The 23,723-nt window shown below is 57.0% G+C and overlaps 2 protein-coding genes across 6 annotated transcripts in view; one reads left to right on the plus strand and one right to left on the minus strand.

The window, feature by feature from the left end:
- LOC118731633 (cytochrome c oxidase subunit 6A2, mitochondrial) overlaps positions 1-18,553 on the plus strand; it is a 28,324-nt gene extending 9,771 nt beyond the window's left edge. The window contains exons 4-5 of one of the 3 annotated variants that reach the window (XM_036460338.2): positions 15,060-15,069; positions 18,532-18,553. In XM_036460338.2, coding sequence (XP_036316231.1) covers positions 15,060-15,069 — 10 coding nt within the window. In that variant the 3' untranslated portion in view covers positions 18,532-18,553. Of the gene's footprint in view, positions 1-6,954; positions 6,967-15,059; positions 15,110-18,531 lie in introns of those variants that run through there. The other 2 variants (XM_036460337.2, XM_036460336.2) reach the window with 2 other exon arrangements.
- ITGAD (integrin subunit alpha D) overlaps positions 1-21,339 on the minus strand; it is a 29,127-nt gene extending 7,788 nt beyond the window's left edge. The window contains exons 1-20 of one of the 3 annotated variants that reach the window (XM_045570290.1): positions 21,208-21,339; positions 18,900-19,005; positions 15,587-15,690; positions 15,395-15,465; positions 15,169-15,283; positions 12,399-12,529; positions 11,597-11,742; positions 9,019-9,172; positions 8,735-8,885; positions 8,483-8,556; positions 7,392-7,521; positions 7,132-7,274; positions 6,838-6,978; positions 6,540-6,749; positions 5,440-5,570; positions 5,181-5,356; positions 4,227-4,381; positions 3,837-3,968; positions 3,078-3,151; positions 2,719-2,860 (exon numbers count right to left, since the gene is read on the minus strand). In XM_045570290.1, the coding sequence (XP_045426246.1) occupies positions 2,719-2,860; positions 3,078-3,151; positions 3,837-3,968; positions 4,227-4,381; positions 5,181-5,356; positions 5,440-5,570; positions 6,540-6,749; positions 6,838-6,978; positions 7,132-7,274; positions 7,392-7,521; positions 8,483-8,556; positions 8,735-8,885; positions 9,019-9,172; positions 11,597-11,742; positions 12,399-12,529; positions 15,169-15,283; positions 15,395-15,465; positions 15,587-15,690; positions 18,900-19,005; positions 21,208-21,238 (2,517 nt within the window). In that variant the 5' untranslated portion in view covers positions 21,239-21,339. Of the gene's footprint in view, positions 1-2,718; positions 2,861-3,077; positions 3,152-3,836; positions 3,969-4,226; positions 4,382-5,180; positions 5,357-5,439; positions 5,571-6,539; positions 6,750-6,837; positions 6,979-7,131; positions 7,275-7,391; positions 7,522-8,482; positions 8,557-8,734; positions 8,886-9,018; positions 9,173-11,596; positions 11,743-12,398; positions 12,530-15,168; positions 15,284-15,394; positions 15,466-15,586; positions 15,715-18,899; positions 19,006-21,207 lie in introns of all 3 variants that reach the window. The other 2 variants (XM_045570289.1, XM_036460343.2) reach the window with 2 other exon arrangements.
- Between the last annotated feature and the right edge of the window lie 2,384 nt (positions 21,340-23,723).

A 23,723-nucleotide genomic window follows, 5' to 3' on the forward strand; every position in this document is an offset into this window, starting at 1 on the left:
GCTGCAGTACAATACTATACTAGACAAAATAGACTTTAAAACAAAAGCTATAACAAGAGACAAACAAGTACTCAGCAATGTCAGTTCTGGGCATTTATTTAAAAAACCCCAACACTACAAAAAGACACATGCATCGCCCTGGCTGGTTTGGCTCAGTGGATGGAGCGTCGGTCTGAGGACTGAAGGATCCTGGGTTTGATTTCTGTCAAAGGGCACAGGCCTGGGTTGTCGGCTCCATCTCCAGTAGGTGCAGGAGGCAACCAATCAATGATTCCCTTTAATCATTGATGTTTCTATCTCTCTCTTCCTCTCCCTTCCTCTCTGAAACCAATAGAAATATACTTTTAAAAAAGACATATGCATCCATACGTTCATTGCAGCATTGTTTACAATTGACCAAGATATAGAAACAGCCTAAGTGTCAGTGTGATTGATGAGTGGATAAAGAAGACGTGGTATATATATATATATATATATATATATATATATATATATATATACACATACACACAAAGAAATATTACTCATCTACATAAGAGAATAAAATCTTTCATTTGCATTAGTGTGGGTGGACATAGAGGGTATTATATTAAATGAAATGGGTCAGACAGAAAAAGATAAATGTCATGTGATTTCGCTTGTATGTGGACTCTAAAAAACAAACAAACAAAAATGAACAAGCAAAACAGAAACAAACTTAAAGCTACAGAGAGCATTTTGATGATTTCCAGATGGTAGGGGGTTTGGGGGAATGAATGAAAAAGGGGAAGAGGCCCTGGCCAGTGTGGCTCTGTGGATAGGGTGTCGACCAATGCAACAAAGGGTGTGGGTTCAATTCCTGGTCGGGGCATGTACCTGGGTTGCAGGTTCAATCCCAGCCCCATTCAGGGAGGGTACAGGAGGCAACCAACCAATGTGTTTCTTGTACATCAATGTCTTTCTCTCTCTCCCTCCCTCCCTCTCCCTCCCTCCTTTTCCCTCCCTCCCTTACACTCTCTCAAAAATTCAATGGAGAAAATATCTTCTGGTGAGTATTAACAAAAAGAAAAGGAGCACAGGAGATTAAGGCATACAAATTGTCAGCCATAAACTCAGTCATGGGGATGTACAGCATGGGGAATGTGATCAATAATGTAGTCACCATGTATGGTATCAAATGGGTAGTAGACTGATTGAGGTGAATACTTTGTAAGTTATATAAATGTCTAATCAATATTTTGTACACCTGAAACTAATATAATATTGTGTCAACTATGGTTAAAAAATAAAAAAAATATTTTAAAATACACTAAAGAATTATAAAAATCAACCACAATCAAATTAAGACATTTATTAAAAGCCACTATAAGGAGACTGAAAAACAACAAAGATATTTATTGGAAAAGATATTTGAGCACATGTACCTGGAAACGGAGTAGAAACCAGAATATGTAAAAACTCTTACAACTTAATAAGAAAAAGGTGGACAACTCAATAGAAGAAGAAGAGGACCTAGAAAGGAACTTCCGAAAAGAAGATACCCAAGTGACCAGGAAATGTATGAAAAGTTTTTCAACTTTATTAGAGAAATGAAAATTAAAACTGCAAGGAAATATTATCACTCACCTACTGGATAGATGAAAATTTAAAAAATTGGATAATGACAAGTGTTGGAGTGGATGAAAGTCACAAGAACTCTCATACACTACTGGTAGAGTTTCGATAGGTGAAAATGGTTTGGCTTTACTTATGAAAATTGAAGACACACTTATCCAATGATCCAGCATTCCCACGTGTGGTATGTACCTTCCAAATATTAATGCATAGGCATACCAGAATATATCATCAAGAATGGTCATGGCCAAAACCACAAAACAACTTAAAATGACTGTCAATTATAGAACAGGTAAATAAATGGTGAAATAATCATACAACAGGGCTTCTATGTAGAAGTGAAATGTTCCACAGCCACAAACAACAAGAATGAATCTCACAAACACAGCATTAAAGAAAAGAAGAAAGACCAAAGAAAGTAACATGTTTCTATTCAAATAAAGCTCAAATATTGGCAAAATTGAACAGCATTAGGGATGTACTCATGGGTGGTAAACACTATAAAGAAATACAAGGAGTATGCCGAAACTGGTTTGGCTCAGTGGATAGAGCGTGATATTTAAAAAAAGAAAAGAAAAGAAAAGAAAAGAAACACAAGGAGTGATTGTCACAAGTCAGATAGCGATTACTTTGGGGAGAGAGTGAAGTTTGATGAGAAAAGGTGAATATTGAGAGCACCCTATTTTATTTCTTGACCTGGATTTATTTCCCACCGTGGTGCTAATTGCATAGACATTTACTTAATATTATTTGTTAAAGTGTATATCTGCTTTACGCACTTTTCTGTGTGTGTGTGTGTGTTTTTAAAAATATATTTTATTGATTTTGTACAGAGAGGAAGGGAGAGAGATAGAGAGTTAGAAACATCGATGAGAGAGAGTCATCGATCAGCTGCCTCTTGCACACCCCCTACTGGGGATGTGCCCACAACCAAGGTACATGCCCTTGACCGGAATCAAACCCGGGACCTTTCAGTCCCCAAGCCGATGCTCTATCCATTGGGCCAAACCGGTTTCGGCCTTTTTTGTGTGTTTTATCTTTTATCATAGGAGACATAAAAGGGGCCTACTATAAGCCAGGGCAGGGGAAAGGTCCCAGCCAACCAGACCCCAAGGAGCTATTTACCTGAATTCCCAATACTCGCCGATAGGACAGCCCTGCTGGGTAGTAGAAGGTGATCACAGTTCTGTAGGAATCCTCACCCTCATTCCACACAGCCACTGTCAGGTTGAGTTCTGGGGAGCTTCCCACCACCAGGGCCTGCGGGCTGAAGGAGGAAGTACAACCGGAGAGAGATTCCACTGGAAAGGGTTTGGAATGGAATCAGGGGCAGGGGCAGGACACTGGGAGCTCATGAGCTATTAGCTGATAACATTCCAATCATTTCTGTTATAACGACAGCCAAAGGGGAACACAAGCACTCATCCTGCTGGTGGGAGACCCAAAAGCTTGCATGCCTGGATGTGGGAAGAGAGAGCACTCACCCTGAAAAGCTGAGGTGGACACTCAAGTCCCCTTCACAGAGGCGATCTTGCCCACAGTTCTTCTCAAAGGGGAGCTGCAGCAAAACAGTAGGTCTCTTCCCATCGATGTCTTACTTCTTCCCCAACTCCCTCATTAAGAGCACTCATCAACAGTGAGCATTACTGAGCCCACACCCTGCAGACATTGTTAAGAGTCGATACTCGGACAGGCTTTGGGTTGGATGGGGTGGGAGAGGTAGGAAAGGTAGGAACTACAGGTGACTAGACCTGGTTCTTGCCAAGAGAGCAACTTGAAGAGAGTCACAGAGGTAGATGCACACGGCTATGACTCCAGGTATGTGACAGGTGGCACATCACCGTGACATGCTACGAGGCCAGAGAAGAAGAGACAGATGCCGAGTGTGGATTCCCAAAGAAAGGGAGGTAAGACTGGGGCTTCAGGGCCTAAGGATCGCTGAGGTGGAGAGAAGATGTCCTCCACATAAGAGGTACAACAGGGACAAAGGCACAGGGGTAGGGATGAGGCACGTTAGGAAGGGTCTGTGAATGAAAACCGGAGTGTGTGTGTGTGTGTGTGTGTGTGTGTGTGTGTGGGTCCAAGCGGACAGGGTCTCTGTGATGTGGATGGCGGGGGGGGGGGGGGTGCCCTTTTGGACTCCATGTGGTTAGTGGGCGATTGGGAGCTACTGGAGTTTCTAACGCACATGGGGACAATGAAAGTCAGCACATCCCTGGGGCTTGATCGGGAGACAGACTCACAGAAGCCGTGAAGAGGTCCTGGGAGCCCACGGCCAGCACAGGGCGCAGGTTCTGGGCCGAGGGGATGGGCTGCCCCTCCAGGGAGAAGTTGACCCGCAGGATGATGGGGCTCACCACGTCCTCCACGCAGTCCTGAGGGAGGATGGGCCTTTAAGAACCCCTCTCTGCCTCCCTCCTTTCCCTGAGGGGGGGTGGGGGAAGAGTGGCTTCCCCTCCACCGGATTCATTTCCCACTATCCACAGCGCCCTAACCAGCTTCTCTGACCCCAACTTCCCTCTCTCAGCCTCCCGCTTCCCACCTCACTCAGCGAGCGGGGAACAGGGGTGCCAGCCTGGGCTCCCCCTCCCCCTCCCCCTCCCCCTCCCTTTCCCAGAATGCAAAGTCCTCACAGGTAAAAGCAACTTCAGGGTCTCACAGTGCTCTCCCAGACCCAAGACTTTTTTTCGAGCCACAGTCCAGTTCCTGGTCTCTGCAAAGACGGCGCGAGAAACCAGCCGGCCGGGGTCCAGCGCCAGGTCATACCTCACAGAGCTTTGGACGTCGCCTGAAGCGGAGGAGGATGGAGGACAGAAAGGGAAAGAGAACCTCCAGGGTCCTGTCTCGTCGTAGTCATGCAACAGATATTGCTGAGTAGTTCCTATGGTCCACGTGGATTAGGGGGAACGGGCCAGGAGAGGCTGGCGTGGGGGAGGGGCCGGGTCACTGGGGTGTTGTGGAGAGGGGGTGGCCTTTACAAACAAGGGGAAGGGGAGAGCGGGGGGGGGGGGGGGGGGTGGGGTTAAGCAGGGCTGTGAGGAGGCCAGGTCACTCTAGGGTAGGGGTGTCGAACTCAATCAGAGAAGGTGCCAAAATCTAAAATCCAGCCTAAATCGCGGGCCGAATGGTTTACTGAACAGTCATAAACTGTCATTGTGAGGGAAACGCAGCCGAGTGCAGTGATGACAGCACGGTGCGGGCCACATTGCAAGGCCTGGCGGGATGGATTTGGCCCGAGGGCCTTGTGTTTGACACATGTGCTTTAGGTCTAGGAGGAGGACTAGTTCCTCCAGGAGGAGGATGGGAAGGTGGAGAACAGACATGGTGAGAGCTCCAAGCCCAGGAGGAGAAGAGGGCGGCCTCCCGGTGGGCAGTGGCTGGCGGGGGAGGGAGGTGCACAGACTCCAGACTGACGCTGGAGGCAGACCTCTGGCCCAGGCGGGCGGGGAGAGGGGGCGAGAAGGGACCCAGGTCTCCGCCACCAGCAGAAGTGGGTGTGCAGTGAGACTTGGCTTCAGGGCCCACCGGTCCTGAGGATAGGGCTGGGCCTGGGGGCTGAGGGACTGTGCCCACTGGAGGAGACTCACCCAGCCGGTCCGGTGAGCTTTTGCGGACAGTGAGACAGACGGTGGCGCTCCCAGCTTCCAGCGGGGAGGGCACCTCTCCCAGGCACTGGTGCTCAGCCTGCCCCACCTCGGAGGGGGCGAAGCTGATGGCCACCCCCACGCTCAGCACTGGCCGGCTCCTAGGGGCACACACAGGGCTGAGGAGAGGATCTGCCTCTGGGAGGACGAGGAAGGGCAGGTCAGACGCACGCCAAGCAGGGTGGGATGTGGGGGCTGTCACCTGAGCAGCAGCACGTGACCCCGGGACCCCACAGCCAGGTCTGCCAGTCCATCCTGGGTGAGGTCCTGACCGCCACTCAGCGACTGCCCGAAATGCTGGAGCCGGGGGGAGAGCTGGGAGCCCGCGACACGCTGGCCAGGGAGGAGAAAAGAGGAGGTCAGGGGAACGATGGGGAGAGCTGAGGAGGAAGGTTTGGGAAGGAAGCTGCAGCGAATGGGATCGGAGTGGGGAAACTGGATAGAAGCGATGAGGTAGGATGGCAGGCAGGCAGAGCGAGGGTCTCAGGGACCCTGAACAAAGAGAGGGGGCGATCTGGGGCCAACTCGTCATGAGGGTGCAGGTTGACGACAAAATAAAAGCATCACAGTGGGAACACAATAGAGCCAGTTATTAATTTATTTGTGTTTATTCATAAACGTTGGATGAACGGACTCCCATTGAGCTATATTTACACACAGCCTATGGAGTGGATTAGTTATTTAATGTTTCATAGAAGGAAACTAAAGCCAACTCAGCCCTTTGCCTAAAGGCACACAGCTGGCCTGCTGGCCAGGCATTTACATGGGCCTATAGCACCTGTGTCAAACACAAGGCCCGCGGGCCAAATCCGTCCCGCCAGGCCTTGCAATGTGGCCCGCACCGCGCTGTCATCACTGCACTCCGCTGCGTTTCCATCACAATGACAGTTTATGACTGTTCAGTAAACCATTCGGCCCGCGATTTAGGCTGGATTTTAGATTTTGGCCCCTTCTCTGATTGAGTTCGATACCCCTAGCCTATAGTCTCTTAACCATTAGCTACAGTCTCTTAACCACCAGCTACAGTCTCTTAACCATCAGCTACAGCCTCTTAACAATAAGCTGCCCACGACAAGCCGAAGCCTGCTGGAACCACAGGAGAGAGGAGACAGTCTGCGTAGTGGGCTGGTGGGCGTCAGGGAAACAGGCCGCTGAGAGGAGGAGGGCGTGGCTCCTGCCAAGGCAGCAGGTGTGTGTGTGTGTGTGTGTGTGTGTGTGTGTGTAGGGGGTTGGGGGGGGGGGGCAGAGGAGCAGCAACAGGTGGATCTAAGAAATGCGAAGGCGGCTGAAGAGGGGCCTCACCTGGCTGTGGGCGGGGCTGATGCCCAGCCCTGACGTTCCGTGGAACAGGTACACGGCTCCCCGGTTCTCCTGCTCCCCCGGGGCCCCGACGGCCACGTCCGCCAGCTTGTCCCCGTTCACGTCCCCCAGCGCGGTCAGGGCCGCCCCAAAGCGGCCCCAGGGGTGGCCCTGCTCCCCGCGGAGCACGGCCTGGCACTGCCACCTGGCCCTCTGCAGAAGAGAAGCAGCGCCAGTCCCAACCTGGGCAACCCCTCCCCCCACACCCAGCCCCACCCAGCAGGTCCCCTCAGCCACTCACCCCCCGGGGCAACGGGCACACAGACACCCGGCCCCCCCGGGTCGGCTCGTAGTAGTGGGGAGCCCCGACGAGGACCAGGTCGGAGCTGCCATCTCTGTCCACGTCCACGGAGCAGAGGGAGGCCCCGAAGTAGGAGCCAATCTGGAGGCAGAGCCTCAGGTCACCCTGTCTGCCCTGGCACAGGCACCCCTGGGCCAGGTCCCGCCTCTCCCTGGGCACAGGGCCCCCCACAGAGTCTGGAACCCCTTCTGCTCCCTCCTCCCCGGAGACCCCCCTCAGGGCTCCCACACCCACCTGGGCCCCTGGGACCTCAGCCTTCGGCCTCCACTGCCCGGCCTCCCGCGTGAAGAGGACGGCCTTCCCGGTGTGCTGGTGGCGGGGGGCCCCCAGGACCAGGCTCTGCACCCCCTTCCAAAGGGCCAGCTCCGCGGAGTAACCTGGGGGGCTGGGCCTCAGCACAAAGGCCGGCTCCTGCCCCCCCCTCAGCCCTCCCCTCGTCCCCTGCCCCCAGGCCGCCCACCTCCCCCCTGTCCTCCCAGCAAAGCCTCTCTCACCCAGGTAGGAGTCCACCATGTCCACATTCTCCTGGGACATGTTGATGAAGGTGGGCTTCATATTTTGGGGGTACAGGAAGGCACCTCCAGACCAGCCGAAGCTCCCCACAGCGCCCAGAACGGGTCCTTCCTGGGAGAAAGGTCTGGGGCTGAGCCAGGGGAGAGGAGAGAGCAACTCCATGGCAGCCTCACTCATCATTGGAATTCCTCTTCCCCATCCGGGCCCTGCCGGTCACCCCACCGCCTCTCACTGCCCAGGGTTAGGTCTCCTCAAATCCAAGTGTGCAGCCACCACCCTCCTGGGAACCAAGATGGCACCCGTCACCAGGCCTTGCCAGGCACCAGTCCTCTCCTGCTGGGACTCAGCGCCTCCCTCTGGAAGCCGCAGCCTCCTCCCTCCTGGGGTTGCTCCTCCCCGGGAGCCATTTCCTGCTCCACTCAGACCGTTTACTTGGGAACTGCTGGTTGTGGATAGTTTAGGACATTTACAGAAGTAGAGAGCATATAAAGAGCCCATAGCACCATGGCTCAGCCTAGGGACCAGTTCATGGCCAGCTCATTTCACTTCTACGTCCCCTCGCTCTCTCCTCAAACTGCCTGGAACCTCTGGACACATGGACCACACACTGGCCTTTGGACAAGGCACGTGATGTGTCATGAATGAGTCTGCATAGTGAGGCCCTTCCCACGGCCGTGGCCATGGCCCTCTCCTTACACCTGCCCTTCGCTCTGCCCGGCTATGCTGGCCTTCCAACTCTCCGCGACAGTGACCTTGTTCCTGCCCCAGGCCCTTTGCACGTCCTTTCCCCTCTGCCTGGCGTGCTCTCCCCACGCGTTTCCAGGGCTGGCCCTTCCTCATCATCGAGCTTCAGTCACCACCTGGGTCTCCTCTGAGCCCCTCTCTGGCTCTGTCCGACCCTCAGCACAGTGTGTGGTTTCCTGGTTGTCACCGCCTCCAAGAGAGAAGCATTGGCTGATCTGTGCTCTGCCGTGTCCCCAGGACAGGGTCTGCTTTCCTGTTTACTGCTGGGTCCCAGTGGCCAGCCCAGGGCGGACCTGAGACCGGTTTGCCACGCACACGCTCCACCCACCGTGGTGAGCACTGCGCTGAAGCCTTCTTGGGACATCTCATACTGGAAAGCGCTGCTTGTCCTCGACTGGGTTCCTGCGGGAACAGGCCACTGAGGCTCCGGGGCTCAGAGCGAGGGCGGGGCCGTGGCCTGGGGCGTGGGTCAGGTTTGGGAGCGCTGTGCGCTGTGACAGGGGGTGGGCCTTCAGACCCGCAGGGGACAACTGGGTCCGCACACCTTCAGTCCTGAGACCCCGGCTCCTTCCCCAGTTACCCTCCACGGCGAAGATCTTCGCCTGCAGCCGCTTCTGGATGCTGCCAAGCGCCGCGAAGTTGTCCACCTTGAACACGTGGTCCTGCGAGGGCGCTGAGCCAATGACGTCCAGCTCCCGCCGGGCGGCCGGTTCCTGGAAAGCGTCTCCCACCTGCAGAGAGGGGGCTGAGGGGGAGCCCCGGCCTCTGCTGCTGGGCCGGGGCGGGGGGGAGGGGGGGAGGGGGGGCAGGTGCAGGCCGAGCCCGTGCGAGCGGGGGGGGGGGGGGGGGGGGGAGAGGGCGCACCCCGATGGCGTAGCGGACGATGCCCGCCCTCTCGGCTGCGGGGATGACGTCGCTGTATTCCAGGGGGTCCTTGTATTTCTGTCCGTCCGTGATGACAATGAGGATCTTCTTGGCACGTTCTCGGGCCCCGTTCTGACTGTGAAACAGATCCTTCCTGCCGGGGAGGACGGGGAGATGCTGCTGAGGGCTCTGACTGGGAAGAAATCGTCTCAGCACCAGTAGCTCATCCGAGGGCGCCCCAGACCGCCAGGCATGTGAGAAGTCCGCTCAGCCCTTCCGGAAAGCCATGCTGACGGGGCCCGGAAAAGCCAATAGCGAGGATTCGCAGGGTCCCTGCTCCTGGAGGTCCATCCGCGGTGGACTCACTCCGGAGGCAGTGTGGTGGGCAGGACTCCGGGGTCAGCCGCTGCGGGCGAGCCACTTGGCTCTCTGAGCCTTTGCTTCCCTCCATCACGACGAGAGTGACGATACTGCCATAGCCAGTCCCCCAAGATGGCCCCAGGAGCCCCACCCGGCCCCCTTCCCACGCTGAATCTGCCCGGGGCTTGCTCTACTCGCCCGCATGCAGAGGAAGAGACCCTGCCAGTTACGGTGGCTTTGCCCCAGGGGAGCCAGCCCTGAGCCACAGGAGAGAGGCCTAGCTACCCGGTGCCGCTCTCCCGGTCCAGCCTCAGGGCCCCCTGACCGGCCACACGAGGGACGGGAGCCTGTGTGACATGGCTGAGCCCCGGACAGGACAATAGCAATAAAGGAGCTGTGGCCTGAGCCCCTGAAGCTGGGCGTCGTTAGGCAGCAATAGGCCATGGAGACAAACGGTACCAGGTGATTCCGGGGATCAAGCAAGGCCACGCTGTGACCACGAGGGCCTGTCGGAAGCGGTCCCTCTCGGAGCTGTGCAGCCCGTCACCCCGTGGCGGGTGCTCTGTAGCCTGCAGACCCGGGACTCTCCCCTCCATGCCCGTGTAACCCTGCAGACACCTGACTGCCCAGCGCCAGGGGAGGGGTCAGCACAGGTCCCGGAGCTCCTGCCCCACCACGCTGCCTCCGGAGCGAGTCCACCGCGGATGGACCTCCAGGAGCAGGGACCTGCGAGTCCTCATTATTGGCCTCTCTGGTCCCCGTCAGCACGGCTTTCCAAAGGGGCTGAGTGGACTTCACCAGCCTGGCAGTCTGGGCGCCTGGACTCCCCGGCCCTCCGATGACCTTCCTCCCAGAGTCAGTCCCTCAGCAGCATCCAGGACACTCTGCCCGCTCTCCCACGTTCTGTGCTGGCCTCACCCTGGCCCTCTCCCCGGCCTCCGCACCCCGTCCTCTGTGCTGGCCTTGCCACCCCGTGCTGACAGGGGCCCGGACCCGGCTGTGCTGGCCACTCGGTATCCTGTGAGCACGTGTAGTGATGCTCCCATGTGCCAGTTTTAAACATAAACCCAACACCAGAAGTTACCGAATACCACATGAGCACCCGGTTAAGGAAGGGGCAGGCGTGGTGAGGAAGGAGGGGTGGGCGGGGAGGGGGAGAGGCGGTGCCTGCGGGGAGGGGAGGAGGGCCGCTAGCACAGCCCTGGGTTTATCCTGTGCCTTCTCCGCAGGAGCTCCTCCCACGTGTTTCTCCTTTCATCCTACACCAGCTGGTGAGCTTATTCTCACTGGACAGAGTTCGGAGACAGAAAGCTCAGTGACTCCCAGGGCTGCCCAGACCACAAGTGGGGAGCCAGCACGGGGACCGCATGTGTCTGAACCAAAGGCCGGAGCTGGCTGCCCCAGGTGGGCTCAGGGTCCAGCAATGTAAGGCCAGGCCAGACCCTCCCTTCCCTTTGCGTCCCTTTCCCTAGAGTAGGGGTGTCGAACTCAATCAGAGAAGGGGCCAAAATCTAAAATCCAGCCTAAATCGCGGGCCGAATGGTTTACTGAACAGTCATAAACTGTCATTGTGATGGAAACGCAGCGGAGTGCAGTGATGACAGCGCGGTGCGGGCCACATTGCAAGGCCTGGCGGGACGGATTTGGCCCGCGGGCCTTGTGTTTGACACATGTGCCCTAGAGCCTCCCTCAGCCTAGAGAGAGGGCTGTATCGGACCCAGCGGGAGGCGGGATCCCACAGGCAGCAGGGGTGGGGGAGGGGGGATCCCACAGGCAGCAGGGGTGGGGGAGGGGGGATCCTACAGGCAGCAGGGGTGGGGGAGGTGCAGGCAGCAGGGGGTGGGGGAGGTGCAGGCAGCAGGGGGTGGGGGAGGCGGGATCCCACAGGCAGCAGGGGGTGGGGGAGGTGCAGGCAGCAGGGGGTAGGGGAGGGGGGATCCCACAGGCAGCAGGGGTGGGGGAGGTGCAGGCAGCAGGGGGTGGGGGAGGTGCAGGCAGCAGGGGGTGGGGGAGGCGGGATCCCACAGGCAGCAGGGGGTGGGGGAGGTGCAGGCAGCAGGGGGTAGGGGAGGGGGGATCCCACAGGCAGCAGGGGTGGGGGAGGGGGGATCCCACAGGCAGCAGGGGTGGGGGAGGGGGGATCCCACAGGCAGCAGGGGTGGGGGAGGGGGGATCCCACAGGCAGCAGGGGTGGGGGAGGGGGGAAGGGGGAGCTTACACCACCCGCTGGATGGCGGAGGCCGTGAAGGTGAGGCCGCTCAGCTGGAGGATGGGGTCCAGCAGGCCCTGGGGGCTCGGGCTGGCCCGGAACTGGGAGAAGCTGAAGTGGGTCTCCAGCACGTTGGAGTACTGCATCAGCGAGAACTGCGGGCGGAGGGGCGGCTCAGGGCCGTGGTTTTGGGGTGTAATAGGTGTTTTATTTTGGAACAGTTTTGAACTTAAAACCACGGTCTGTGAGGCCAAGCACACACACTGAAACCCACAAGGGAAGAAAGTGACTCAGAAAGAAACCGGGGCGTGGGAATCCATCGTCTGCGAGGAACAGCCTTGCCAGCGGCAGTGTTTGCCAAACTTGGACTTTAAAACCCGGTGACACATGAGATCAGCTGGCAGGGTGCTTCCTCCCTCCTCGGGAATCACACTCACTCATTCCCGGGGGTCACATACTGAGATGGGGCAGCCACGAGCTAAGGACTGTAAAGAACCATCTCTGGCCAAGTTACTATCAGCCACATTTCACAGCAGAGTTATTTTACAGATTTTCCATGCTTTCAAGCAGCAAACACATCATGTTTTCTGTGGCACGTGGGAACCTATTAAATCACCTGGGAGGGGACTCCTGGGGTCAGACTCAGATTGGCCCTGCGCTGGCACCTCGCCTTGACCCTGGCCTCATCACAGCACAGATCCCCTGAGCCAGCCGCCCCCTCCCCCTCGATGCCACGGCCCTCCCAGGCTGTGGCCCCCGGGAACAGATCCCCCTCATCCCACTGCGCAGGCCGGGGGGACCCCGTCCTCACCAGGGTGTTGGTGCCCTTAAACTGGTCCATCACGGCTCGGACGAAGCTCTTCATCTGCTTAAAGTCAATTTGGCTGATGCTGCCCGAGCCATCGATGAGGAAGACGATGTCCATCTCCTGGTGCGGGCACTCTGCAGGGCGGGCGGGAGAATCAGACACACGTGTGGTGCCAGCCATCTCCGGGAACCCAGACCGCCTTCCCCTGCACAGACGCAGGAATCGGTTCCCACCTGGCCTCCCACCCTCTCTTCAGAGGAGACCGCTCCCGTGGCTCCAGCCCTGCTCCCCTCAGCGGAGCCCCTGTGGTTCCTCTTCCCACAGGCCCGGGGAAGGGGCAGGAGGAAGTAGCGGGCAGGGGCCCAGTGGTTCCTCCGTCGTGTGGTCAACAAATACTTATTGAACACACTCTCTGAAATGTCATAGAGGTGAGGAGAAGGCATTTTAGCAAAGTGGTTCAGAGTGTGCATCCTGGAGCCAGCATGCTGGGCTCAAGTCAGGTCCACCTCCTGCCAGGGGTGGATTCAGACAATTATGTAACCTCACTGGCGTCAGTTTTCCCATCTGTGAAATGGGCACAATAATAGTGCCTCCCACGTGGGGTTATTTCCAGGATAAAAGGAACTGAAATGCACGCAATGTCTAAGATAGGGGTGCCTCCGGAAGCGTAGGTTGCTGTCCCCATGGGCACCACATACTGGCGTGGGACTGGGCCAGGGAGGGACACGGTGCAGCTGGGGCGGGCCACCACGCCTGACCCCTGTCCCGACAGAGCGCTCCTCCAGCCACAGGGAATCAGCTGTGCAGGCCCCTGTGGTGTTCCTCTTGGGAACCACGCCATCCAAAAGGGAGTTGCTCGCCCACAGTTACACCTCCTGTTCCTGGAAGCCACCTGTATCCAGCCACGCTCCAAGCTCAGAGCTCCAAGCTCTAAGCTCCAAGCTCCGAGCTCCGAGGTCCAAGCTCTACTTTGATGTCCAAGGTCCAAGTTCCAAGCTCCAATTTCTGAGCCCCAAGCTCCAAGCTCCAAGCTCCAAGCTCTAAGCTCTGATGTCCGAGGTCCAAGCTCCAAGCTCTGAGCTCCGGCTGAGGCCTCTGACCCATGGCTCTGCGCCTACCCTCTCCCTCTGCCCAGTCCTGCTTTCCTCACACTCACAGGCATGGCTCCCCGGAACATTCCAAAGGGAGCCTCAGAGTCTTCCCTGGGAAATGTGAGATAGGACCAGAGCTTTAAAAAGGTGCCAGCCCTGCCTGTGGAGTCCACACTGCAATGGGAGCCAGGCCTTGAGCCGGTGCAAAGAAGACGTGTCAGATGGTCCCCACGCTCGTGTGGGGGGCTGTGGCCCAGACCTAGTGGCTGCCTGCAATGTGCCCACATCCTGTGTGCCCCGGGCTGGTGGGGCCAGGCACCCAGCGAGGAGGAGTGAGGCCCAGCTGCGGCCGCTCCTCCTCGGCCTCCTGCTCTGCAGAGAGCGAGGGGAGCTTGGAGTGACTAAGACACTAATTGAAATAAGGATTCGAAACAGATCTCTAGGCTCCTAGGTTTTTCAAATTAATAAAAAATTTTAGAAAAGTCTTTGGGGCTTTTTAATACTAGAATTATAAATCTATTATTTTAACTAATGACTATTGGCGTTATATATAAGGCGGTTGTCGAACTACTCACAGCCTTTTCAATAAAAAGAGGCTGTGTGCTGTGGATCCATTCAGCGTTTAAATGCCACTGCCCCTGCCTCCCCGGGACTGGGGAATCCAGCGCCCAGGCAGGCTCAGAGGCCCTCAGGCCCTCTTCTCACCCACCCCCAACCCATCCCACCCCCAGCTGGGAGCTGGTGTTCCCTGTCACCATCTCTTGCACGTGCGCCCACTCTCCCAGCTGCATCTCGAAGGCACCCCCCCCCCTCCGGCCACGCGAGCTCCCTCTGATGTCCCTCTGTGCCCCCGTCCTGCGATGCCCTGGCCTCCAACAGCGGCTCTGAGAGGACCGGCCAGCCCGGCTGTGCTCTGAGGTCCTCCCTCCCTACGGGGGCCAGCGCTCACCTCTCCGACCTGCTTTCTCTGTGTGAGGGGCGGAGGGGGGGGGGTCACCTGCCCGGCACCCAGGATCTGTCTGTGAGGAAGCAACGAGGCCGGCCCTCCACTGCCTGGACGCCGCCCTTCCCTTCCAGGCCAACGCCGCTCCTGCCGGTTCCCCTTCCTCAGGCCCCAGAGGCTTCGGGGAGACAGTCCCCTCCGAGCGTTTAAATGCCACGTCCCCAGCCTGGCCGCACGGGCACCGAGAGCCGCACCCCTCCCCGCTCCCCCTGCAGACCCTGCGGCTGCTCCCCTTCGCTAAGAGCCCACCGCGTCTGGCATCGCGGCTTCCCCCACCCCACGCACTGTCCCCGGTCAGGTCCTCAGTCAGCACGGAGCAGCGGCCCCTGGGCCCACTGTCCCCTCGGCCCCGGAGGAGGCAGCTGGCCTCCCTCTGCCCGCGGGCCGGCCGCGCCCTGTGTCTGTTTAACCCTCACAAGCACCTCGGTGATGCAGCGCCATTTCACGTCCGCGGAAACCAGGGCCAGGGGGTGACCCCGGCGAGAGACGCCTGTGGGTGCCGGGCCGTGCTCTGTGCGCCCCAGGACCTGCCCCTCGCAGGGGGGACGAGGTCATTGGGGACCCGGCAGCTCATCCCTGAGGCCGCAGGGAAGGCCCCTCAGCACAGGAGCCGGAGACCGGCCTCAGGCCCTGCCCTCCGGGGCCAGCCCCTGCCCCACGAACTCTGCCCCAGACCTACCTGGCTGGGCAGCCGGGACCCTCAGCTCCACCTGCAGCTGGGAGCCCAGCCGGAGGCAGGACCCTTCCAAGTGCATGTTCTCCCCGCAGGCTCTGTGCAGGGTGGGGCCGCAGGCCTGGGGGCAGAGGCCTGAGTAGGCAAGGGGGCCCAGACCACCCCTCCGGCCCCCTCCCAGCCCCCTCCGGCCCCTGCCCCTCTAGACCCTGCTGTGACCCAGGAAACTCACCAGCAGCCCGGAGTGGTTGGCGGAGGCCGCTAGGGACAGGCCCAGGGACATGTTCACCGCCTCTGGGGGGACTGAGGGCAGACACCGTGGTCACACTCGGGCACACCCTCAGTCTGGGGAGAGTCTGGGCTGGAGGCTGAGGGGCGCTCGGGCATGGGAGCTGAGGCCGGGTTTCTGGGTGGCATCACTCACTGGGCAGTGAAATGGGCTCACACAGGCCCGAGGCGGCGTCGCAGGCGTACAGCCGTCCGGTTTGGTTGGCTCCCACCACCTCCAGGGGGGCTCCCACCACGAGTCTGCAGGCACAACCATGACACTCGCTGCAGGAGGGGTGGGGGCGTGGGGTGGGGCACAGGGTGGGGGGTGTGGGGTGAGGGGGAGAAGTGAAACTTTGCTCTTGGCACTTGGTGCTTGCGGGGTGACTCAGAAATCAGGGCCTGTTACGGACTGAAGGGTCCCGGGTTCGATTCTAATCAAGGGCACATGCCTGGGTTGTGGGCTCGATCCCCAGTAGGGGGCGTGCAGGAGGCAGCCGATCAATGATCCTCTCTCATCATTGATGTTTCAATCTCTCTCCTTTCCTCTCTCTGAAATCAATAAAAATATATTTTAAAAAATCAGGGTCTGAGTGTAACCCAAAAATGGGAAGGACCATGCAGATGGTGTGTGTCTGTGTGTGTGTGTATAAATATATGTGTGTCTCTGTACACAGAGTTTTTTGTTTTGTTTTTAACATTCGCCAAAAATAACTGTTCACAACAAAACTGCATTTCCCAACTATGAGTAAGTGCCTTTTGTTTCTGGGGTGCCATCCTTCTTAGTCACCCCAAGAAACAGATCGCCTCAAGTTCAATGGAAAATTTTCTGAAGTCCTAGTTTTCAAAACAATTTGATGATTCTGTAATGAATTATATAAAAATATAACATAAAAAATTTAAGTTGAACAATTTAAAACAGCTGTAGCTATATCAGAATCCATCACTAAATCTATCCTATTATATATAATAAAAGCATAATACTGTATGCACATTGACCAAACAGGGAAAGACCAGTCAGTGGGGGCCGGTGACAGGCAGAGCCAGGCCAGCCGAGGCTCGTGCCAGGGGGCAGAGGGAGGGAACGGCGATGGAGGCGAGGCCGGCACCATCCCCTGACCGCCCATCTGGTTCTCCCACAGAGGGAGGCCAGGCAGCAAGGGCGGGGTGATGCGGGTGGCACGTCCCCTCATTGGCCAGCCCAGTCCCCTCCCACAGAGGGAGGCCAGACTGTGGTAGGCCCTCTCCCCGAGCTGTCAGGCTGTCAGCAGGCCATCCCCTGAGGACTCCTGGACTGAGAGAGGGCGCAGGATGATGGGCAGAGGGACCGTCCCTCCGCCTGTGCATGAATTTTCATGCACCAGGCCTCTAGTAGTCCTATAAATGCAATGGTTTCTTTGCCAAACTTGAGAGAATTTTTTTAATTTTGGAAAAATTTTTTAACACCACTAGCAACTGCCCCACTTAGATGAGAAAATCAGAGGAATACGGGTGGGCTTTAATTAACTATCTGAGCAAGGCTTCGTTAAGCTGGTGTTTAAAGTGCCTTCGCCGGAGCAGTTCCTGCAGGGAACGCTGAGGCCCGTGTGTCGAAGATGCTGGTGGAAACCTAAGCAGCTGGTTAGACCTGGAGCAGCCTGGTCTGCTGGTCTCCATGCACGAGCCAACTTTTAGTCAAACTGTCCTTCTGTGTGCTTCTCCCCATCCCACTCCTAACACGCAGGCTCCGTCTTTTTAGTGTTTGCGCTATAAATCAGCAGGAACATGGAAAAACAATGTCGTTGTAGCAATGGGAATATCACCCAATATATTCTACTAGAGGCGCAGGGCATGACATTCGTGCACTGGAGGGTCCCTAGTGGCTGCCGGCTGCCGGCCAGGCACCCGCGCTTCCCCTGGTAGCCTGCTGGGGCCTCCCTCCCTTCCCCCGGCTGGCCCACCCCCTGGTTAAACCCCCAGACAAACTCCCAGTTGAGGGGATGATCTGCATACTATGCTTTTATTACATAGGATTTGCTTTATTATAGATGCTGGTGAGCAGTGGTCAGTCAGTAGCTCTAGGTTCATTTTTTTTTTCTTTTTAAGGCAGAGGGGCCCGAACACAAAGGGGTGGCAGTGGAAGTGGGACAGAGGCTGCCTTGGGATTTGTGGGTGCTGGGCGGTCAGCAGGGCCCAGGGGCCGGGGGCGGGAGCTGGAGAATTTCTCCATGTTGATCTGGGTGGGGTTACCTGGCACACAGAGAAAAGTTCTGAGCTGGGGTGCTCGGATTTCAGCTGTTCGGTCTGTGTGTTACATTTCAAAGCAAAGAAAGAAAAACAAAAGGCTGGCGCCTGGCACTTGCTGCTCTGTCCCTGCCTGCCAGCGGCGAGAAGGGGCGGGATGGGCATTGGGGTCGCAGTGACTTCTGCGCGGCCCTTCCTGGCCGGGAACTGTCCCGGGCTCTCAGGCTGCTGCCCAGCCCGGAGCCTCCCGACCCCCTCCTGGACTGGACCTCACCCTTCCTCTCCTCACCGCACAGCGAGCCTGCGCCGATGGGAGAGCTCGCCTGGGGAAACAGCCCGGACTCTGGGTGCTCGCATTAACAGGGGACTTCGGCTCCCTGGTCTCTGTCCAGGCACGAAGTTTGCCGGCCCGATGCAAAATTAAAATGCGAGGCCTCTGCCCTGGCCCGAGTGGCTGGGTGGTTAGATCACCGGCCCGGGAACCGCAGGGTTGCGGGTTCAAATCAGGGCCAGGGCACGTACCTGGGTTGCAGGTTCCCTGCACTGGGAGGGGTGAGTGTGGGGGCAACTGGCTGATGTGGCTCTCTCACATCGATGTTTCTCTCTCTCTCGCCTCTGTGCCCCTCCTACTCCCTCCCACTCTCTCTAAAACGGGTGGAAAACATACCCCCCAGTAAGGATTAACCAATAACTAATAAAATAATAAAATAAGATGTGAGGCCTCTTGTTCTTGAAAATAAGTGTTTTCCTCTCTACCTGTCCTGGTATTTCTGTCTGGCATTTGGTTTCACTCTCCCTCAGGCACAGGGGTGCTCCCAGGGCCAGCACAGACCCTCACAGGACCCGGCAGGCCGGGCACAGCACATCATGACCTTGCCCGGCCCAGGCGGGGGGCCCAGGTCAGCAGCCGTCACTAGGGAGGGTGGGAAGCAGGCAGCTGGGAACCTTCCCCCAGAGGCTGCGGGAGGCAGGCCGGTGGTCTGCACTGTCCCATCCATCTTACTGACACGCAGATGCAGAGACTAAATTGTCAATCATTTCCAGAGGGAGGCTGCAAAGCAGTGCTTCTGTGCAGGGGGCAGGTTCAAGGCCTCTCTCAAGGCCATGTGCTGCCCGGAGTGCGTGGCCGGCCTGAAGCTGTGAACAGCTAGTGGTGTCCGGGCCTTGTGTGCTTCCCCGGGCACCTGGGCGCGGCCTCTCCTGAGGCAGTAGCAGGCGAGGGGCGGGGGCGGGGGGGGGGGGGCTACCTGGATCTGCCGAACTGGACCACGCTCTGCCCGAAGCCGGCTCCGTCCTCCTGGAAGACCGTGGGCTCCTCCACATCCAGGTTGAACCCGTGACAAGCAGCCAGAGCTGAAGGGAGTGGGGAGGAGGGGGGAGGGAGGGTCAGAGAAGCCCCTGCCTCTGGAACCCCTTCTTGGAATCTTTTTTTTTTTTTTAAATATGTTTTATTGAATTTTCACATGGAGGAAGGGAGAGGGGTAGAGAGTCAGAAACATTGATGAGAGAGAAACAGCATGAGAAACATCAACCAGCTGCCTCCTGCACACCCCACTCTGGAGATGTGCCTGCAATCAAGGTACATGCCCCCGACCAGAATCGAACCCAGGACCCTCAGTCCATTGAGCCAAACCAGCTTCGGCCCTTCTTGGAATCTCGATGCCCACCCTCCCCCAGCCTGGGCTTCCCATCTGCCTATCTTTGTTCTCTGGTTTGCCAGCGGCCGTGTGGCTCCTGTCTCCCTCCCTCCCTTAGAAACGATCAGAACTCACTGCCAAGGACAGTGATGCAGAGGGAGGCCTTGGGGCCTCAGAGGGCACCCAGAGCCTGGAGCCAGGCCCGGCACGGCCTGGGATGTCAGGTCAGGAGCGCCTTTTAAAGACAAAGGGACCAACCACAGGGTTCACTGTCTAAATGGGGACCGTCTGAGAGAGAAAGGAACACCACTAACAATCACACCCTAACACTGGGGCTGCCCCCACAAACCAGGGCACGCAGTCACCCCGCTTCCCCCTCTCCTCGTCCAGAGACCCTGAGAGCACACTTACAATTCTGGGAGCAGCCCTGGCCGGTGTGTGCAGTGGTTGGAAAGCTGGCCCGCGCACAGAGGGTCGTGGGTTTGATTCCCAATTAAGGGTGCATACCTGGGTTATGGGTTTGCTCCCAGCCCACCATGGGGCGTGTGTGGGTGGTCAACCAGTCGATGTGTCTCTCTCACATCAACATTTCTCTTCCCCCCCCCCTCCATTCCCTCCTCCATTCCGCTCTCTGAGAAGCAATGGAGACGTGTCCTCAGGTGGGGATAAACAGCAAAAGCACACAGACAGACAAAGGAGAATTCTGCGATCCGTTATTCGAAGTCACACGCTTCCTCGCCCCTCTCCCTGGCGCCAGGAGCTAAGAGGGTGGGGACTGTGTCCGTCCTGACCGGAGCTGGCCCAGTGCCTGGCCCTGAGGGGACCAGCCTGTCTGTGACTGACCGGAGTGGGACACGGCCCAGCCAGGGGCCACCCTCCCCGCCCTTCACTGGCCACAGGCTCCTCTGGCGGCTGCGCCCTAAAGCTTCGGGGAAACCCCTACATTTCAAGGCTTTTCTTGCTCCCCCAGCCCAGGCCATCACCTCCCTCCCTCCCTCCCCTCCCTCCCTTCCCTCCGCTGCCTCCCTTCCCTCCCAGGGCTCCCCACCTTCTCTTTACCGAGGACTCGACTTCAACCCCGAAGCCAGGGAACTCTAGGGAAGAAGGCTGGGCTGTGACCCTCAGGCCCGGGCTTCCGGGAAGAGGACAGAAGGTTAGGGTTCTGGGACCTTCTATGGCCACACGGGGGGGAGCCTCGCGCCCTAGGCCTTCCTGCCAAAGGATGACTCGGCGGTGACTGTGCTGCCCCAGGACCGACAGGCAGCCTCGGCCTCTGGCCTCTGGGGCCTCGGGGGCCGGGCAGGTGACGTTGGCGGGTTAAGTGGGCGGGTGTCGTGGGCGCAGCTCAGAGACACGGCCCTTCTCCAGGGGCAGCCATCCCAGGGGGCCCGAGCCGCCCAACCTGCCCAGGCCTCAGGAGAAGCCGGAAATCTGACTTCTGTCTGAGGTCGGACTTGAAGACACACACGCACTGAATTTTAAATGCCTCGGGAGGTGCCCTGACACCAGTTACAGCTTCCAGAGTTTTCTCTGGGCAGCAGCGCAAGTGCCAACCTGAAACCAAGATTGGAGGGAAACGCGGGCCCGGGAGGTGGTACCTGGCTTCCCCCCCCCCCCCCCCCCCCCCCCGGCTGCTGGCTCCTGTGGCCGCCCTCCCCACGCTGCCGCTGGCTCCTCACCCAGGCAGCGCCCCCACTGGCCCGCAGGAGGGGGGTGCCTGGGGGTGCGGAGGGGCAGCTCGCTCTGCCCAAGCAGCACCCAGCGCCCTCGTCCCCCGCCTCGGCTCCGGCCTCGCCCTCCCCACATCCCAGGCCATTCCCCCTTCCACACCGCGTGGACACCAGCCCCCCTCCCGGCCCCACTGCCCTCAGCTCCGGGAGAGCTGCCCAGGGCTTCTCCCAGCACCGGCCCCACTCACCCCCCAGGAAGAGCACAGCCCCGAAGGCCATCGCTGAGCGCCGAGGCGGGCGTGGGCTGAGCAGCTGCTGAATTGCAGGCTGAGCACAGCACGCCGAGGGCCCTCGGTGAAGAGTAAATCACTCAGGCCTTGAAGTGGGAAGAGAAGGCGTGTGGAGGAAGTCCCTGCTTCACCAGAGAGCAGAGGCAGGGCAGAAGCCAACGCCTCCCAAACTCCCCTCCTCCAGGGCCTGGCTGCCCCAGAAGACACCCCCCCATCCCCACCCCCGCCCTTTGACCCAGCTGGTGCCTCCGAAACCAGGCTGCACATGAACCCTAAGACATGGATGTGAGCAGGAGAGGGCAGCCCACCCCTCAGGTCTGCGCCCACACTACACTTGACATTTAACCTGCATGTTAAGTGTTAGAAATAACTGCCATGAACATATACTTAAAGCAGTACGCCGCAGTTACCGTATTTTTTGGACCATAAGATGCACTTTTTTCCCCCCAGAAGTGGGGGGGAAAAGTCCCTGCGTCTTATGGTCCAAATATAGCCTACACATATACTTTAAAAAAAAAGTTTTTTTACTTGCCCGGCTCTGTGTGGTCTCTGTGTGCTTGCCCGGCTCTAAAATGGTTCTAAATGCTGCTGTTTACTTTACAGGGTTGATTACATGTGTTTATGACTGTGATGTTGGGTTTTAATGCACATAAAATATTTTAGGACACTATTTGTTTCAGAATCTTTTTTTCTTCATTTCCCTTCTCTAAAAACTGGTGCATCTTATGGTCCAGAGCGTCTTATGGTCCGAAAAATACGGTAGGTATTTTCTCATACATGTCACCTTCTAAATCTACCGCTGGGCTTTATCTATCGGACCTTATTTCATGTTGTTATAAAACATTTATTTACGTTTAATTGTGTAATACGTAAAGCATACAGAGATTTAAGAGAACAAATAGCAACCACACCTTTACCTGCTCCTCCCAGATTTAACAAATGTTAGGACAGTCCGTGGGGAGTGGGGGGAGTGGTGGTGGCAGGAGGGACATAGGCCAGGTGTCGTTGAAAGAAGCAGAGCCAAACTGGTAAAGTCATACACATGGACTTACTAGTGAGCGATCAGTCACGGTGCATGTGACAACACGGATGAATCCTGGCTCCATCATAAATGGAAGGAGCCAGGCTCCAGAAGGCACATGTGTGAGCCCTTTTCTGTGAACCCTGAGGTGGAAGCCAGCGGGGGACCGCCTCTATGGGGTGGGGAGGAAGCTGCCAGCATCTGTCTAAATTTAGCATCAGCACTGAGTATTTTAGCATTTGTGAATTTAGGGAGGGGTCGATAAATGTGTGGTGTCTATTTTTTCTCTCTGTAATTCTCTGTGTGCTCAAAGTATCACACAATTAAACATAAATAAATGTTTTGTAACAACATGAAAAATGGTCCGATAGATAAAGCCCAGACTCAGAAGGTGAAACTGTATGAGAAAATCCCTAACTGTGGCATATTACGTTAAGTATATATTTATGATGGTTATTCCTAACACTTAAATTGTAGGTTCAATGTCAAGTGCAGACAATATAAAATAGCTTTCTAAACAGAACTTTCAGCTCAGTGTACTCGAGCTGATGCGTGGTGGACAGAGAGGTCAGCTGGACCCTGGGAAGGGCATTGGCGGTGCCCTGGGGAGGACGGGCCGGGGGCGGCACCTGCAGGCTTTGGGGCGAACGTTCCTATTTTCTGCTGATCATCGTTAGAGAGAACACACAGCCCCCAATGGAGCCACTCGTGCTAGAAGCCCGTGACACTGGTCCTACAGGGAATACCCGATTGGACCTCTCCCAGGACCGTCGTCACTAACCAGCCTGGGACCTCCGGGTCAGCACCAGAACGGCCCTCTGGGACGGCCTTCTCCACCCACAGGAGAGGATGGCGAGCCCCCTGGTAGAAGTCCCGGTCTAGCAAGAATCCCTCCGTTTCTTTTACTGCTAACCCCTCCACCACGCCCCCTTCCTATAAAACCTTCCCACAGAAGCCTCCCTCTCGGCTGCTAGGCCGCTGCTGCTGGGCTCACCAGTCACTTAGGAAAGCCAGTCAGATCTTCGAGGTGCTTGGCTGAATTTTGCCCTTTAACACGGTCAAGGCCAAGTTGAACAGCAGCTTTCTCCCTCTCGTGCTAACGGGTCTGTCGCATCCAGCGCCCTGTCAGCAGTTCTGCGGATCTGTGGCCCTCGCTCTGTGTCTATGATCTTGAAATAACTTTTAATGATTTCCCTAAATCCCAAAACGTAAAGGTCTCTTCATTTCTTCATCTTCGCTACACCTCATGGAGCAGACACGACCTTGAATGATGTCACCTTTCATATATAATCTTTCAGTTGGGACGTCCCTCCAAAAGCAAGGCTAAGGCTAACATTGTGCTGATGCAGCCGCTGTGAAGATTTCACCTTTGCTTCAATTATATTATCACTTGTCTCAGCAAAAGATTTTTGTTGCCCAGTTCATTTTTTTAAAGAACAATTAGGGCAAATTG

The sequence above is a fragment of the Pipistrellus kuhlii genome, unplaced genomic scaffold (assembly GCF_014108245.1).
Source record: "Pipistrellus kuhlii isolate mPipKuh1 unplaced genomic scaffold, mPipKuh1.p scaffold_m20_p_31, whole genome shotgun sequence".
Classification (NCBI taxonomy): domain Eukaryota; kingdom Metazoa; phylum Chordata; class Mammalia; order Chiroptera; family Vespertilionidae; genus Pipistrellus; species Pipistrellus kuhlii.